At 35.1% G+C, this 19,861-nt stretch overlaps 1 protein-coding gene across 2 annotated transcripts in view; it reads right to left on the minus strand.

Annotated features, from left to right (window-relative positions):
- The window catches only part of LOC140746080 (uncharacterized), a 70,141-nt gene that overhangs the window by 3,512 nt on the left and 46,768 nt on the right, over window positions 1–19,861 (minus strand). Inside the window, exons 5-12 of one of the 2 annotated variants that reach the window (XM_073078077.1) lie at window positions 19,698–19,850; window positions 18,796–18,908; window positions 18,105–18,219; window positions 17,256–17,373; window positions 7,900–8,037; window positions 5,828–6,003; window positions 5,030–5,168; window positions 4,374–4,479 (exon numbers count right to left, since the gene is read on the minus strand). In XM_073078077.1, coding sequence (XP_072934178.1) covers window positions 4,374–4,479; window positions 5,030–5,168; window positions 5,828–6,003; window positions 7,900–8,037; window positions 17,256–17,373; window positions 18,105–18,219; window positions 18,796–18,908; window positions 19,698–19,850 — 1,058 coding nt within the window. The remainder of the gene's footprint in view (window positions 1–4,373; window positions 4,480–5,029; window positions 5,169–5,827; window positions 6,004–7,899; window positions 8,038–17,255; window positions 17,374–18,104; window positions 18,220–18,795; window positions 18,909–19,697; window positions 19,851–19,861) is intronic. The other variant, XM_073078078.1, reaches the window with a different exon arrangement.

The raw sequence follows: 19,861 nt of genomic DNA on the forward strand, positions 1-19,861 counted from the left end.
GATTGACTCTAAAAGACGTGAAAATACTTGCTTATCAATTTGCAAAAGCGAATGGAAAAAAATACCCCAAGAGCTGGGATACAAACAAAATGGCCGGAGATTATTGGCTGCGATTATTTAGGAAGCGATACCAAAACGAATTGTCTTTGAGAAAGCCTGAAGCTACTAGTTTGGCTCGCTCTTCGGCGTTTAACAAACATACTGTTAGTTTAACGTTCGACAATTTTAAGAAAGTCCTTTCTCAATGTCCCTCTGACATAAAAGCGACAGATATCTGGAATTTAGATGAAACTGGATTATCCACTGTCCATGTTCCTCCAAAGATATTAGCACCTCTTGGCGCGAAGCAAGTTGGGTCAATGACTAGTGCTGAAAGAGGAACGACGGTTACAATGATAGCGGCTATTAATGCAGGAGGTGGTTTTATCCCACCCATGCTGATATTCCCTCGTGTAAACTTTAAGGATTTTATGCTAACCGGGGCTCCTGAAGGCAGTATTGGAGGCGCAAATCCTTCCGGTTGGTCAAATGAGTCCATGTTTGTGAGATTCCTCCAGCATTTTATCAATTATGTAAAGCCTACCCAAGAACGACCTGTTATTCTCATAATGGACAATCATGAAAGTCATATTTCAGTACCCGCAATACAAATGGCCAAAGATAATGGTGTGAAGCTTATTACTTTACATCCACATACTAGTCATCATATGCAACCAGTAGATAAGTCGGTTTTTGGGCCTTTCAAGTCTTATTTTAATACAGCGGCTAACGAGTTACTAATGTCTCCAGGTCATGTGGGAAAACCATTAACTATATATGATATTGCTGGCTTAGTAGGAAAAGCTTTTCCCCTTGCTTTCACACCAAATAATATTTGCAAAGGTTTTAGTTCAACTGGTTTCCACCCTTTGAATGAAAACATCTACACAGATGCTGATTTTATGCCTGCATCCTATTCTGATCGTCCACTTGCTGAAAAATCACCCATCAGAAATGATCAGGTGCCTGTTAGTCAGCCAACTTCTTCAGGGTTCGAAGTTGTATACGAAAAATCAGACACGTTGATATCGCCAGCTATAATACGCCCTCACCCAAAAGCCGAACCTCGTAAAGAAACACGAAAGGGGAGACAAAAAGGAAGATCCAGAGTTTTGACCGATACACCAGAAAAGCAAGAAATTGAAAATATAAAGACTAAAAAACAGATTTCAACTAAATTCAATCAACCAGGGTTCACAAATCTTTCGGGAAAAAATAGGTTAATGAATAAAAACAGATTAATTAAAGCAAAAAAGATCAAAAGAAGAATTCTATCCGAAACAGAAACTAGTGAAGATTCTACCAACTATTCAGCGAGTGACACATCTGAAGGTGCCTCCGACAATAACAGCGAGGATGAAAATCTACAGGTCGAACAAGTTAATAAAGAAAATTACAATATTGGAGACTATGTTATATTTATATATGAAGGTTCCTATTTTGTAGGAAAGGTAGAATCAATGTCTGAAGAGGGTGTATTACTGAAATCTATGCAAAAATCGCTTAAAAACTGGAAATGGCCTGACAAAGAGGATTTGAATCTGTATCCTATAAGTGACATTATAGAAAAAATTAAAATCCCGCATAAAGTTAATAAGAACAGAGAAATTTACCATGTTCCAGAGATACAAAAGTACTGGGATTACTTCTAAATGCTCAAGGCTGAATAATATATTTTTACATTGATAGCATTCTAATAAAAGCTAGTCCTAATGACTGATTAGAAAGTTAATAGAAAATTTATAAAGTTAATTGTTTATATATTTTATTTTCTTTAATTTGTAAGGTAAGATTGATTTGTAATATGTAACAATAAAGTGATTAAAAGTTAGTTCCTTTTGTTTAGTTGATTTTGTGTCAAAAAGCTATAAATATTATTTTGAATTTGTTTAGAATTTCTTATTTGTTTTGTTAAATATATGCATAGACCCAATAAAACGATTTTGTTAAGAAAAGTTAGTAATTTATTTAAATTACCTCCAAATTCTTAATGTGTCCTAGGTACAACATGGTTGTCCCTGTAGTCTCGGGAGTAGAATAGGGCTACGGTATCCCCTGCCTGTCGTAAGAGGCGACTAAAAGGGGGCTTCCGGGGTTGCGGGTGGCAAGAGTGGGAGCTCGGACCGTCCAGCAAGCAACCCCGGGAAGGACGACGGTATGTGTGGTCGCATACCGTCGTAAACACCAGATGGTGTGGGAGGAGCCAAAAGTGCTCCCCCAGGGTAGAGCCCGATCGGGGCATTGCGCTTGGAGGACTCCGGTTGTGTTCCCTCGGAGATCCCGGAGTTCTCCAACAAGCGTTGAGGACGACCACCGGGGGGGTTTTAGTGCGGTAAAAATCCCACATAACCCGGCGTCGCTCCCACGTCGTCGGGTACATTTTGAAGGTTTCCCCCTCGTAAACAAAAAAAAAAAAAAAAAAAAAAAAAAAAAAAAAAAAAAAAAAAAAAAAAAAAAGGTACAACATGGTACTGGCCTAGGTACATAGGGTTTGTTGTACCTTGGCCCTAATTCCCATTTTTTTTAAACTTCTAATATTATATGTAAGTGTAACAAATACATTTCTGATATTTTTTTAGTGAGTAGCCAAATAATTGACCTTTCAAAATATGTAAAACTGATTTGTGTGGTGTACAGCAAATCACAATAAAAAATACATATCTAAAAAACTGGCCTAGGTTCAACAGGTTCCCCTATACATAATAAATGATTTATGTATAATTCTCTAGAAACAGACATAAGTCATACCATTGAAGAATTTGTTGGTTAATCAACTAATTATTCGATGTTATGACTATGACATACGGCTTAGTATGAGAAAGTAATAGTTTGGCAAATAAGTTACCGCCGTTTTTAGTATTTATTTATTAATGAAAATAGAGAACTGATTAAATAGTAAATTCTTATTGTTTGTTGTTTACAACTTCGTTTCAACGTTAAATATGATTTTCTATATCTCTTTTTTTTAGTAATCACTCGGATTTGACTCTAAAAAGTAATTCTCGCAAATTGTCAACTTTACATCTGTATTAAACAAAACTCCGTCCATAGCAAGTAAATCTATTTTAATGGTCCTAAAATAACCTTAGCTAAGTCGGACATAAAAATATAAATTATTGGGAAACAAAACGTCCATTTCGAACGATTAGAAACATCGAGCCAAAAAATGTTAATACACGAAATGTTTAAATTAATGAATGGCGGGAACTTAACTGCCAAATTAATATGAAAAAATATGTATTTTCTTAAAATTGAGGCTTTTCCTTTAGTTTGTCATTTATCATTACTTTCCAGATTTTGATCCTTATAAGCAACACTATCAGATAGTGGAAAAATATAGAGGTAGCATTTTTTTTCAAAATGAACTCGTTCGATTCCCGGCTAGGGAAAAAGTTATTTTAAAAAAGTAATGATGCAGTTTTAGTTTTTAATCAAAATCGGCCTCGTAACTCCTTTCAGCATTTTTCGCTAATCCTTATAGTTTCGGATTTGGCCCTAAAGGCCCGTTTTAAAAATTCACCCTGTATATATTTTTTTATAATATAGAAGTAGCAGACGAGCATGCAGTCCACCTGATGGTAAGTGGCTACTGCCGCCCATGGACATCTGTAATCAACCCCAGATAGGATTAGATATACCCACCTGAGGTCGGCCACAGATGCGTTGCTACCCCTGAGGACTAAGCTGAAACGCCTCGGAAAAGTCTGTCTCCCTTACCACACCCTTCAAACCGGAACACAGCAGCGCCTAACACTGCTGTTATTAGGTAGAAATAGGTGTGGCGGTGGTGCCGCCGGAGTCGAACCACAAAGGGTTCTACCACCTTCAAAATGTCAAATATGTATCCTATCAAAACCGAAAAGAAAATTTCCTGTTTGTCTTTCAGTCTTTGCTAAACAGAAAAGCAACGTCAAGCGCGGCCAAGAACTGGATGGGGGACCGCTAGTTAACACATGACTACCTCCGTGCTTAGAAGAACATGTTATAATAAATGTTTCATCATCATCATCATCATCAACCCATTACTGTCCCACTGCTGGGCACGGGTCTCCTCTCAGAATGAGAAGGATTAGGCCATAGTCCACCGCGCTGGCCAAGTGCGTATTGGTAGACTTCACATACCTTTGAGATTTTTTTTTATATATCTCTCAGGTATGCAGGTTTCCTCACGATGTTTTCCTTCACCGTTTAAGCAAGCGATAATTAATTTCTAAATAATTATTTAAATGATGTAAATGTTTGTTTAAGATGTCGAGATGGAGGGGCGCACCTTTAAATCTGCCCCAGTTACAAGATTCATTACCAGAAGAGGACATTAAAAGGGTGGTAATTACCTTAGGAGGTGTTCTAGGACGAACTTAAGCGTATCCCGGTTGCACGGGGGGAGAGCTTGCACGATATCCCGAAACTCCTTAATCCTCGCTTCTCGTGGTTTTATTGCTGGAAAATAATAATTTAATATATAAATCTCTGACACACATTTAATATAAAGAGCCAAAAATCTGTTTTAACAAAATTCACCAGTCTTAGTTTCTTTTTCTATAATATAGGAGTAGCTGACGAACATGCAGTGCACCTGATGTTAAATGGCTACTGCCGCCCATGTGGTCAACCCCAGATAAGATTAGATTCCTACGTGAGGTCAGCCACAGATGCGTCCCTACCTCTGAGGACTAAGTTGGCACACTTCAGAACTACTTTTGTCTTCCTATCCACACCCTTCAAATTAGAGCACAGCAGCGCTGAACACGGCTATTATTATACACAAAAAGATGTGACGGTGGTGCCTCCGGGGTCTGACCACAAAGGGTACTACCACCTTGCAAATATAAGTAAAAATATTAAAAATAATCAAACTACAAATGATTTTAATAACCTCAACTACATAACTACTTCTCTTATCTCCGTTATAACATCACAAATCTTTTCTTATATCCGTTATGACGTCACAAACCACGTCATAGAACAAGTCTATCACAAAGATACTCACAGCAAGCAGCCAACACCCGTTCGAACATGTTGCAGGGTATGAGCGGCTGCTTCAGCTCCCTGAAGAACAGCTTCAGCGAGCCCGTCAGCACGTGGATGTCGGTGTTGTTCTCTATCACTGACAGGTTGTTTTGGTCGATCTGGGGAAGAAAATTAACTAAATTAGTTATGTGTAACTGAATAGGAGTACCTATATAAGTCCAGGAATGTTGTTGTAATTATTATTACAGTAAATTTATTTATATCTGTTGATAATACACATATCTGTTGATTATAGACATGTGAGAAAACGTTACTCAAAAATGTAGATAAAAATAATAACTTTTAATGTGTCACAATGTGTCAGAAAATAAAATCCCCGTAAAAAAATATACAAATGAAATACATTTAAAACTGGTCGCAACTAAACTAAGAGCCCTATCTATTGTATACGCCTTTTTGCAAATAAAGGCTGATTTGATGATTTGATATGATATCCTAAAAAAAGAATAATAAAAAGACACCGTATACATGTAAAACTATACAGTAAGTGACTGTAAAACTATACAGTAAGTGACTGTATAGTTTTACATGTATACGCATGCATGCATGCACACGTCACACACACACACACACACACACACACACATCCATATAATTTACACGGAATAAATTGCAGACCTACATTGTATCCAAACATAGTATTTAAGTTTCTCATTGTAAGTTACAATGAGAAACTGAAATATGTCTTATGATGAGAAATAAAGCATCTTTAAATCGAAAACACAAATACCTAAACATAACCAACACCTCAACCCACCTCTAATCGTATCTTCTGCACCTGGCTGAGGTTCCCACTGGCGCGGTACAACCCATCAGTGCACATGTTCTCCTCGCTGCTCTCGATCTCCCGGACACACGCCACCACGAACTGAGGTACCCGGGGACCCGTGGTCGGACACACCTCCTCCAGCTTCCGACCGAAGACAGGCTCATCTATACGAAAGATAAATAAATCTTACTTTTGTTATGAGACTTTTATTTACCTGACAATGATGTTCCTTTATAGGTAACGTAATAGTAAAATAAAAAAACTTTTTCTTTAATATAGTTACAAGTTCAATAAATCAGAGGTATAAGACAGTTCATAACACACGTTTTTTCTCTTTGTATTAATTACAATAGTATGTCCTTTAGGACTAAAAAAATATAATAATAATATAGCCTTTTTATTCAGATCAACTTAACCTAATAATATTTTGCCTTTGCCGATTGCCAAACAGATTGTAGAATACGAAGCAACAAATACTAGACTAAGTCTTTTTACAAAAATATATAGATCACGGCATACAGAAAGTCTATATTATTTTAAATTGAAAATCTTCGTAAATATTTTATACAGTATCCGTCTACAAACATATAATTTTATACGCAACGTAATGCATTGTAAAAAGTATGAAAGGATTTATAAAAATATTTAGGCCTATACAAAAACGAGAGTAGAAAATCACACTGCAACTCAAAATTGTAATGTGTATTACACGACTATGATGAGAAAAGTAGAGCACAGGATATTTTTTCTGGTACGAATAGCTTAGGATCTTTAATACAATAACTTATCTACACTAATATTATAAAGAGGAAACCTTCGTTTATTTGTTTGGTTGTAATGGCTCAAAAACTACTGGACCGATTTTAAAAATTCTTTCACCATTCGAAAGCTACATTATCCACGAGTAACATAAGCTATATTTTATATAAAATATATTTGATAAATAGATTTGAGGCGGTACAAAGTTTGCCGGGTCAGTTAGTACTCTAATAAAATATATTACTAAATCTCGTTTTATTTTACCTATGATTAACAATAATTTTCATGTTATTTTAATGCAGATATTATTTACATTTTTGGATAAACATTTTCAGTTCTTTATTTTACAACTAGAAAATTCAATAGTTATAACATATTCTTATAATATTTTATGCAAAATATAATTTATCTTTTCTTATATCCTTTATTGTAAAAATATTTTAATTTCACATATTTTTTATATTCAAAATCTACAAATTACAAACTTACGGATGCGAACAATAAATAACTAAAACGTTAAAACCCTACTTTATCGGTCGTCTAAAATATAATTGTCTAGAACAATACTCAATACAATCTATTCAATTTCAATATACAACTACTTAGTGCACTAAAATAATTACTTACTATTTATTAAGAGGTACGAATAAACACTTTTTAGCAAATTCGTAATTTTGGAAGTTATTAGTTAAAAATCTCTACCACAAACCAATATAACACCAAAAACCATGCTAACTACTCTTATAACTAAATTACAACCATCCACCGTACAGGATACTAGGATCAACCGGGTTCAGTTATGAAATAAAACACAAACCAAAGATCAAACTACATCTATTCATTAACAACTAAAAAGCCAATACATTTCAAAAATATTTCACACACTTACCTTTAAAATCCACAATTATAGCAATGTACATCTTCTGGCATTTTTTAATAAATTCGTCAAAATGTCTTCACAAATATATTTTCAAATTTTAAAAATATGTCATTGCACACCATCATCACATGATTAAAAGAAAAACGTATTAATTAGATAATGTTCAAATACAAAAATCGACATTGTTGTGAGTATTTTTAGTGTTACCCTTTTGTTAAGAATTAATTTCAGATCAAATTAACCAAGCACCGTAAAATACAGCAACACCAACCGCGTATCAGCTACGCGGTAAAAGATAAAAATAACGAAAAAAAGATAAAAATAATCCACTCTACATTTCGGCCACTACAGCTACTTCTACGTTTAGTGCATCTAAAACTCGTGTAAAGCTCCTCACACCATTAAAGATAGCTTATCGAACCTTTATAGATTCCTTTCTTGACTAGAACGTCCATAGCCGGCCGCTTTGCGAAGAACTTTCTTAGTTTACTCTTCACATACGACTTCTGGATGGAAGCCTCTGTCGAATCGCTGAGATCTTCATTGCTACTCCCACCAGCTGAAATAGCCAATATTAAGATAATACAGTGTGTTGAAAAGAGAAAGAGAACGGAAAACGTGAGTTAATAAGCAAAAGATTGCAGGGAGAAGCTAAGAAAGGGGCAAAAGAAAACAGAATGAGGAACCCACCCACACAATCATGACATAAGGTAACATGTTAAAAAGAAATAACTTACAACTATAGTTTTACATTCAATATCATAACGAACAGGCTATAAATATAATCACGTAAAGATAAATAATATCGTCACCATAACACCAAAAGATATATCGTTAGAGAAAATCGAGTTATAACAGGACAATATCGACCATTACCAAATAACATAACGTAATACGAACACAAAATTAAATATACCTTAATTATAATTGAATTTACCTTATTAATTGTCGGAGTCTTTATATTTCATACAACGAATATAAGCCCAATTGAACACGCAAATAAGGAAACCACACGTAATTTATCCGATATTCTCATTGAATGAACAGTTGGTACTGATCAGAGTAGATACGATTTAGTATAAATATAAGTTTATTGCATAAAATATAAGATCTTTTCAGAATGTTTAATTTTCCTAAAAGTATTTCTACGATCTGTTAGTGAGCAAATGATTTGTAACGGTCATACCAGATATGTTACTTTTAGAATCGGCGATTCGCGCTCTGGCGATTATATCAATGCTACATCACATTTTGGCGACTTGATCATCAACCCATTACTGTCCCACTGCTGGGCACGGGTCTCCTCTCAGAATGAGAAGGATTAGGCCATAGTCCACCGCACTGGCCAAGTGCGTATTGGTAGACTTCACATACCTTTAAGATTTTTTTTTATAAATCTCTCAGGTATTCAGGTTTCCTCACGATGTTTTCCTTCACCGTTTAAGCAAGTGATAATTAATTTTTAATACGCACATAAATTTGAAAATCAGAGGTGCGTGCCTGGGATTTGAACCTCGGACCCCTCGATCGAGAGGCCGCGTTTCTTAACCACTAGGCTATCACTGCTACAACTTTGGCGACTTACAATACTAAAATTACGAATAGGCGAATTTGGGTGACTGCATTAATGCTGCATCACATTTTTCGCATTCAATTGCTGCATCAAGCGTCAAAAAGTAGTTGCGATCGGCACTCCAACGTGTGCGGGATAGATTCCGAAAAGCAGCTGAATCGTCATCACCGATGGTAAAGTTAAATGATCTGATGCTAACCTTAGAAATCACACACGCGTTTAATAATGAGGGAGAGCGAACGCCAACAAATGACTACGATTGTATGATGTCATGAGTTATTTACAAAATGGTCTGAATGGTTGTTTGGCAAATCCGAAATCTTTCTACCAAGTGTGAATGATATCACGAGAGAATGTTGCAATGGTTCGTCCATTTGCTCACACTGTTAGTATCGACTCGACGCTGTCGAGTGCCGAAATGGACCGTATTATTCTATTGCATCACGAATGAGGACCAAAACTAATTGCTTGATTATGACGACGCAAGAAACTACAGAAATAAGCCGTTCAATTGTATATTGTACCGCAAGTGCCGAAATCATCCATACGACTGAATCGAAATAAAAACGAGAGCTTAAATGGGTCGAAATATTGTATACTGTTTCGAAAGTGTTGTATTAAAACATGCTGTGGTATGGCAACGTAAATTAGTGCCGAAATAAAACAAAAAAACGAGTGAGTGCCGAAATGAACCAAACGATTTTATTATGGCGCTACCTATTAGCACAGTATAAGGATATATCCTTATACTGTGCTATTAGTGCCGAAATAGACCATCCAATTATCAGCATCATAAAGTGTCGTGAATACCACGGGATTACACTAGTTAATAAACTGATTGGATTATATTATATTTTCGCCAGGTATACGAAACATAACTCACGCTCAGCTTATTTCGTATGGGAAGACAGATAACAATGGATTACGTTATCCACAATGTCACAGATAGCTGACTTATCTAGATTGTGATAGATATCTACGGGCGTTTATGTGGGTGTTGCAAGTTTAGGTAAATATTTTGAGTTTTATGTTAAATGCATGTAGGTACCTACTACTTCATATCTCTCCGGTTTTGTACATCTTTTATAATACACGTAGCAGACGTAGAAAACGAGCCTGGTAAGTCGCTACTACCATGAACATCTGTAATCAACCCCAGATAAAATGACATTCCTACATGACGTCGACTAAAGATGCATTGCTAGTGCGTGCGCGTCGGAAAAATATGTCCTTACCACATTCTTCCAAGCAGGACACATCAGTGTTTAACGCTGCTATTTTTATGCAGAAAAAGTTAAAGGTCTGGTGATTACGTTACACATCTTTGGATTTTTTTTATAACGATAATGAACATAGAAGAATCCGATTATATTCTATCACTTATACTATCAATATGTTGATAACACGAATATATAATACAGCGAAAAAAAACAATTAAATAAGTTACGGTCAATCGTTATATAATAATAACTCTAAAAACTGTCATTTCAAAAAAATATTAAAACTAGCTGACCCGGCAAACATTGTGTTGCCATATAAATGAAAAACTGTTATGGGTGAACAACCCTTATCACTTAGTGGTATGAAAAATAGATATTAAACTATTCTCAGACCAACTAAATATGCATATAAAATGTGGTGAAAATCGGCCATTCGGCCGAAGCCATTTCGGAGGAGTACGGTAACTAACATTGTGACACGAGAATTTTATATAATAGTATACAATGATGGAGTAACTTCCAATTTAGCGGAATGAGATCATATTCACACAATATAATATTTATTTTGTTTTGTGTATAACGTTGTTACTGTCCTAACTAATATTATAAATGTGAAAAAGAGATTGTTTGTTTGTTTGTTTGCTAACTTCAAAACTTTAACTACATAATATTAATATTCGTTTTTAAACGTGACACAATTAAAAAAAAAAACTTCACAAAAACGTGAAAAAATAAAGAAAAACAAAGAATGCGTAATCTTATCTATATTTTTTGAAAGCAAAGGCTTATAATTTAAGTTTTTTGTTTTAATTGTCTTTACTAACATAGGCTAAGTTGTCTTTAACACTAACCCCCTTGTTTTGTTTGTTGTACACTAACATAGTTTTAAGAAAATATATACTAAAAAAAAGGGTCTGAAATAAAGAAATTATTATATATTATTATATAATCGTTTTGAATTTGTTCTCAAGTTAAAAAAAATACGCGGGACGCCTCCAAAATTCTGGAAAAACTAATTTTCTTTGTAAAACTAAAAAAAAAACTATTTTTTATTATCATACGTTTGTGAAGGAAGTGTTGCGAGCCAAAAAACGATTTTAGCTTCGAATGCTGACTTTTCTCTGTTGGACTCCTTTTTGGTTTCTCTTTACTCATATCCACAAAGTTCCAATGTTCCGTTACCGCTTGCACCAATTGAAATTCCATTTCATATGCAACAAGATTCAAAATTGTATGAAATTTCACTTAACAATCAACTTTAGTCATTTTTGTTTCACTTATGAATGTTTTTATCGCTTTTCAAAGTAAAATTATTAAAATAGAGTTATATTCCTAGACCTTACAAAGACATTTTTAAGTAAAAACGAATTTTTGAACCGCATTTTTAAAACTCAAAAAAATATCATTTATCTTTTAGCACTGCAATACCATTATCAAAACATATCTTTTTTACTGCACTATCACAATAATTACACTATTTCCTTAACGTCTATATATGTTTAAAACCAAGTACTCGTATACATGAGGTGACTAAACCCACACAACGCCGTTTTAGTACTGCCCGTAATCATATCTTTGCTTATCTGATAAAAGTAGAAGTGGTACGTCTTATCTCCTAATTGACGTGTTAGCCTTATCGATCATATATTGAAACCTCTATAAACGAAAATGAAAATGTTGACTTAATTAAGAACTTAATATCAAAGATTTCAACTACGGTAATACGGTATACGTTTCCAATATCTGCTAATGGTTACAGGACCATGATCATAGGTTGACGGCAATAGACCAAGATCATACGTGGTCGGAAAAGTCTATATTATGGCCCGCAACGTCAAAATATAATGTTGTTCATCTCTATAGTCTGATTCATAATTAGGTGTCCAAAATGTAAACTAAGAAATGTCATTGTCAAAATTTGATGACAGGTATTGCAAACCTTAACAAATTAACAAGAAACGAAAACTTTCACAAAATTCAACATAAAACAAAAACTTAATAACTGCACACAATTAAAAAAACGCGCTATGAAAACTAGAAAAAATATCGAGTTCGATCACGATCACGAAAATGAATGATATCAACTACGAAACTTAAAAATGGCGGCATAAAAAATGTTTTGGATGCCGATTGTGTGACCATTATCACAATTTAATTTTCTCTCATAAATCTTGTTTTTTATTATTATTACTGTATGAAATGAAATTGAGTTAATATAAATATTGGAAAATGTGAATTGATTTTAATTTATTTAGATTATTATTTTATTATCGATGTATTAATTTAATATTGTCAAAAATAAGAAATTGCCATTTGACACATATTTTCTTGATAGGTCAACACCTTTGTTTACATTTTGGACACCTAATTATGAATCGGACTATAGCTAAACCACAGTATAAGGATATACAGTATTTTATCTTCATATAAACGCACGAAACGCAAGCCACGCCTACTCGCCTCGGGCCGGTACTAACTCGGTACACGAACATTCGTGAATGTGCCACGGTGACGAGCGGGTGATGTGACGGTTTTGTAAGATATTTTGTTGTTTCAAGAATAATATGGCGAAGAAAAGTTATAGATTATATTGTGTTGTTTTTGGTTGCTTCAATTCGTCAATAACACATCCAGATATAACATTTTTTAAATTGCCTGGAAACTCCGAAAGGTAAGACAATTACAATGATTTTTATGTTAATACTAGATACTTAATCTACTAGGTACTACTACTACTAAATTAGATTAGTTTTTAATTAATACAATTTGATATTTTAAAAAAATACGTATGATTGTTGTAATTTGGGTTCAGTAGACAGGTGTCAGAGCTTGTTATTTGAGGTTATCCCTCTTCTGAATTAATAGAATAAAACTATTTCTTCGACCAATTTACAACTTTTATTATTCCCGCGCAAAATAAAACTCGAAACTGTTGATAAACGAAGGGCTTGCTTGCACAACGCACGCGTCGTATTTATTCGTCGTCGCGCGGCGCAACAAAGGCTGAGGGCGTGACTTAGCGGCCTTTCGGCACCCGTTTGTTCGCGCGATATGCCGCCGAGGGACTATTCTGTAGGGGCCCTATTCTGTAGTGCGTTACAATGTTAATCTAATAGCGCATATATTGGCCATGTTTTGCCCTTTTTAGTGCATATTTGCATGCATATTTCGACATTTTGATAGTGCATATAAGGTAAAGTCACCTATTTCCGCGGTATTTTCACCAAAACTAGAAAGAGCGTCAAATATTAATTATTTACTGCGGCTGAAAAAGGAATTAGATAATTTTATCAAAAGCTTTAGTATTTGTTCTTTTGAAATAGACTCGACTTTTTACAGTAAAATTCGCTGAAACCACTATTCGGCGCATCTCTAATAAAAATTATTACATATTTAATATTGTAAAAATTAAACTAAATTTTGCATAATTTATGTTAATTTATAAGCTATCATGTCGAACATATTTCATATTTTATTGTTGTAACTGTCAAGTACCCAATCATAAAAAAAGTTTCTATTACGTAATATATACATATTAAAAAACATAACATGCATTTTCATTCAACACTTTCTATATAATTAACTATAGCATTCATTTGTTTAAATAAAAACAATACAACATTTACAATCAAAAAATTAAAAAGAAAGTAAAGTATGCAGATGTAATTAAAAACTGTAGGCAGGCAGCCCTAACGCGTTACCGTGCCCAGCGCAACCGTAGGTATCTAATTCAAGGTCAGGGCCGAGTTAAATTACTGTATATCCATATACTGTGGCTAAACCTTTGGTTTCTAAACTGTGGTCCACGGACCATTGGTGGATTTGGTAAGTCTATATTATCTGCAGATTCGCAAACCATAAATATTGTTCATATAAGTAATTTTAATATCGTTATTAAGGCTAAATTATGTCTTCAAAATAGTGCAAATTTATTAAGAAAACAAGAAGAAAATGTACCCAGTTTTGAGAATTGAAATAGTTATATAAAAAAGTTTTGCCACGTCTCCTTGCTAAAATTTCCCTAAAATATTTGAAATAATCATTTATTTATTACGTAAATTACGCAGTATTAGTTATTTATTCGTAAATTTTCTCTAAAAATGTTTTTATTTGTCAAGAATTCAAAAAAAGAACTTACTAAAATAAGCCGTTTGTGGTTTCATTCAATTTATTTCATTTAATTAAATTTCATAAATACCTGATTACAAACTAAATAGAAAAGTTACTGAACTATTGTATTTGTCTATTTGTAAAGATAAAGCAGATGACAGGAAAAACAGATCAAAAATCTAAACCAACATTGTTTTCCCTATCGCTACAGCGATTTTTGTTTATTTTGCATAGATTCATCAAATTAGTCGGAACTCTATCACTGACTCATTTGTTTTCATTTACTATGTAATGTGTACGCCTTGACACTTTGATTAAGTCATTTTAATAGGTACAGTAAGTAATTGGCTTATTTTTTTATTCTTTTTTTCACGTGTTGTAGCCCGATATTAATAATCAATCTATCCATTGTTTCGTCTACCACGTTCGACGTTTACTGGCGTAGATTCCGCGCCTTAGCTGTCGGACTACACCTCTGCTCACAACATCTTCAGAGCGGACTAGCAGTTTAGCGCGGACTATACGTTAGCGTCAATGTTTAGCCGAATCTTTTTTATTCAGACGTTTCTGAATTCTGATATATTGGCCAGTACCAATTAACTATTCTTACATGCTCGTAGCCGGCGGAAGCCGTCACACCCACAGTTCAACATTAGGGCAACACCATCTCCGGATCCACTTGGCGATCACAACGACTGTAGGCTTACTTCACTTAGTTTTATTATGCAACAACGGTTTTACGAACATAGTGGTCGCGTAGTGGAGCGCGCCCGTACAATGTCAAAATTTCAAATAATTATTTATTACACCATACTATTTGTTATTGATTAAAAATATTGTCTTTTTCACAGAAATTGAAGACTATCACTCTATTTACTCTATTTACTTTGAGATGAAAACTGATTTGAAATAATTATGATTGCAAATTGTCACACAGAGAAAGTTGTCAAAGTCAAAAGTGTCAAAGTTTCCCGCGAAAATCGCACCAATCACAGCACACTATTCATTTTAAGAACGACACAGATTAAAAACTTATTTTTTCATTACGAATTACAGAGATAATTTGAAAACTAAATAATTTATGCTCGCATTGTCTATGAGTGTTTAAAATGGAGTACAATAGCAGCAAAAACTCGAGAAAGACTAAACGAGGAAAACCAACACACCATATTGTGTGTATAACAGGAAGTGGATTCGTCATCCGATGGTCATATTGGAAACTGGTAAAATAATATGATTGTCTACGTCAAACTAAATGCCATAAGTTTTAATTAAAATTACATGACCATGTCATAATAATATAAGTACACATACATCATACGGTTATAAATTGGATTTTACATATGGTCTAAGATCCGAAGCTAAATCGAACTGGACCGAGCTGATAATAGAATGAAACTCATTTTATAATGAAATTAGTACATTGGGTAATACATTAAAAATGGGTTTGCTAAAAAAATCCTGGACAGGATAATTTTAATTATTTTTTGAAAAATTAAAATTTAATTGAAAATTAAATTTTGCAACATCAAGATAATAAGAAAATTCTATTCTGAGTGAATGCTAAAAACATACAGAATGTGCAGGCTTTGGGTTGCCTATTATTTACGTGGACGAACTACTGGGTTGTCAGGTATAAACAGGTATTTCGCTGGCAACTACTTTCACTCATGATGATAATAGATAAAATTTTATATCAGTAGAAGCGCTGTTTTATTGTGAACACGTTGATATAGGGTTGTCTGCAAAATGAAAATTAATTTTTCAAAAAATAATTAAAATTATCCTGTCCAGGATTTTTTTAGCAAACCCATTTTTAATGTATTACCCAATGTACTAATTTCGTTATAAAATGAGTTTCATTCTATTATCAGCTCGGTCCAGTTCGATTTAGCTTCGGATCTTCTACTAATATAAAGCATTGGATGACAGATTAAACCGTTTTTACTGGTTATCACCTTAAAGTAGTTGTGTATTGTCCGCACGAAACTGCTAGTCCGCTCTGAATATAGAAATGAGTCGCGTCGCCATAGCAGATTGTATGGCTACATCTGCTTGCAACAACTTCAGAGCGGACTAGCAGTTTGGCGCGGACTATACCTTATCTTATATATACCTTATATTATTGATCTTATGGATTAAAAAAAATAAGTTGGGACCAGTCGGACCTTCCTCCACCTATCCTATATGGGAAAAGCAGTATCTAGCAGATATTTCTAATTTGGAGCATTCTTCAATTTTGTTGGATGGGTGTGGACCCAGACTTATATAATAGACGACTATCTCAGCCTTTAGGAAAGGCAACGCTATCGATCGACTTCAGATAGGAGGTTGCTAGAACCAGAGTGGCCTAACTGCGTTTAAATTATTTTTGACCTATCCGTATTTTCGTAATTTAAAAAAGTTGTATAGTCCGCGTAAAACTGCTAGTCCGCTCTGAATATAGAAATGAATCGCGTCGCCATAATAAATTGTACGACAACACCTCTTCGCAACAACTTCAGAGAGGACTATATACTTTTATTTTTCTCCATATTGTAAATAATTTTTTGTAGTTAGACTGGTTCTAACAGCCTCATAGAATCCTTGTTATTTTGTTATGGACGTGGTGACAGATGTCCAAGGGTGACAGCGTTCACTTACCATCAGGTAGACTGCAAGCTCTTTAAACCTTCAGTCTAATAAAAAGCAGCGACCTCAACAGGAATCAACAGTTTAATGTGCCCTCGTTTACCATAAATAATAAGGATAGTCTACATGCCTTACCGTATCCTCCAAATAATCGATGCTAGAAGTCTCCACCAGGTGTCTAGATAGCGCTGCTGTCGACCCACGAGGAGTTCCTTAAGACCCTTAAATAAACAATGATCATACCTTTCTGTTTATTCCTGTCAGCGTGTCTGGAGACTGGTGGGGTGCGGCCTAAGCTTTCCAAGTCTGTATTGCTGCTCTGGTAATGATGGCTCGGGTACTCTTCTATGGCTGGTGGACCCTGAGAAGCCAAGAAAACTCATGATGAATACGATTTTTATTATAAGTATGGTTTGGACAAGACATTTTCAAAGACACGATTAGTGATCAGTTGGTAGTATTGTTTTTGTTAAAATGTTTGTCTCTGTCGTCAGTAATCGTAGTAAAATTTAAATAGCATTGAAATAAGTAATCACTGCCCTTGGATTGGAGTCCTACTTGAGGTCTGCTATGGGTGCATTTCTACCCCTGAGAACTAAGGTGAAATGCCTCATAAATGTTTCTTTACTTTACTGAACTCTTATAATCAAAACACGACATCTTAACATTGCTATTAGATTTCCTATAACGCCTCCAGAATTAAAGTTCTGTAAAACACTTTTTTGTGTGTGAAGTCTACCAATCCGCTGGTAGCGTGAACTAAGGCGTCCTCACTCTTAGAGAAAACCTTTGTCCATCAGTGGGATAGAAATGGATTGCTACTTAAAGTTTTAACTTGTTGACAGCCTTACAATATGATAGAAATGGTAGAAGGTGATGGTTCAAGGTGGTAGAACCATTTGTGGTTCGACTCCAGCGGCACCATCGCCACGCATGTTTCTGCCTAGTAACAGCAGTGCTAAGCGCCGACATGTGGTAGGAATATCTAATCCTATCTGGGGTAATTACAGATGTCTGTGTGCGGCAGTAGCTACTTACCATCAGGTGGACTGCATGCTCGTCTGCTACTGCTATATTATAAAAGCAACTTACCAATTTGTATATAACATTGGTTATACACTTGAGGAGTTTCTTAGCGTTCTCCTCTGTGTCGACCTGCAGGAGATACCGGTCGTAGCTGACCGTCAGCTCCAGGGATCTTGTGTACCTGCAATGTAATGATAATATTAGTAAAGTAAATAATTTTATTTTTATAATATAAGAGTAGCAGAAGAACATGCAATCCACTGATAATAAGTGGCTTCTGCGGCCCATTGACATTTATAATCAATCCCAGACAAAATTAGAGGTCAACCACAGATGCGCTACCTCTGAGGACTAAGCTGGAAAGCCTTGAAAAAAATATGTCTCCCTTAACACACCCTTCAACACAACACAGCAGCGTTTAACTCTGCTGTCATTAGGCAGAAATAGGTGTGGCGGTGGTGCCGCCGGAGTCGAACCACTGAGAGTTCTACCACCTTTAATCCTTTTATTTTATGCAAAGTAGCAACTGCAAATGATAACATTCGGGACTGAAGTATTAACGTGCTTTCTGAAGGGAAACACGCATGAGTTATAAAAATCAGCGCTTACCACGTCAAACCACAAAGGGTTCTACCACTTTAAGTAAATATGTTTTGGTTGTACGCATGATACAAGGGAATTCATTTTAAAATTGTAAAATTTGCAACTAAGCTGCGCACATTGCATGCATGCATGTATTTATGATGTTATAATTTACCTTCTCGTGTGCATCTGGATGCACGGGACTATGTGAGCGTTCCGGAGAGGAAGCACGAGTTCCCCGCGGGGCGCTGTGGGGCTCGGCGGCGTGCCGGGAGGTTTCGGTGTTTTCTGAATAGAAATCATAGAAAATAAATCACAAGGTTTCACGGAAAAATACTTTTGAGTGTAACAAAGTAAAAAGTCCTAAATAAAATCGGCCAAATGCGAGCCAAAGTCGGGGTACCATAGCAAAACCCTCTCTATCTCTTAAACCGTAACAGATAAAACATTTAAAAAAATACAGAGTGTATAGAGTGTACTGTGTATTGCCGATTATATTGCTATGGCCGTTATAACAACAAACATTATAAGTAAAAATAATAATAATAATAATAAACCTAAAACCAAACTGGTATATTTCGGTGTTTTTTGTGTATCTATTAAACCATAATAGTTAGGTACTTTATTTAAAATTTTCACAATGCTTGTATTTCTAAAGTTGCTATGACAATAAATACTAATGGTGATACGGAACCCTTCGTGTGCAAAGGTTCGACTCGCACTTGATCGAATTTGTCAATTTTATATTTTATGAAACAAGATATCTTTATTAATGTTTGCTTTTACTCCAGACAGTCTAAATATATATAACTCAAAGGTGACTGACATAGTGATCTATCAACGCACAGCCCAAACCACTGGACGGATCGGGCTGAAATTTGGCATGAAGGTAGATGTTATGACGTAGGCATCCGCTAAGAAAGGATTTTGATAAATTAAACCCCCAAGGGGATAAAATAGGTGATGCAAATATTACTTCGTAACGCGAGCGAAGCCGCGGGCAAAAGCTCGTGGAGATATAATTGTATCTCTAATTAAATTTGATAGCACTTTTAAGTCTGACGTTTTTGGTCTTACCGTGGCCTGGTAGGTCCTCTGGTCCTTGTAGAAGTAAAGCGCGGTGGGTGTAAGGATCATGTAGCAGTCGGTCCAGTTCTTCTTACATTTCTTCCCGTTTTCCGAAAACTTTGTGCGGCGTATAGCACACTCTAGGATTACTGAGGCCTGGAACTAAAAATAAG

The sequence above is a fragment of the Epargyreus clarus genome, unplaced genomic scaffold, assembly GCF_041222505.1.
Source record: "Epargyreus clarus isolate Ecla_fem2 unplaced genomic scaffold, WU_Ecla_fem_2.2 ptg000012l, whole genome shotgun sequence".
Classification (NCBI taxonomy): domain Eukaryota; kingdom Metazoa; phylum Arthropoda; class Insecta; order Lepidoptera; family Hesperiidae; genus Epargyreus; species Epargyreus clarus.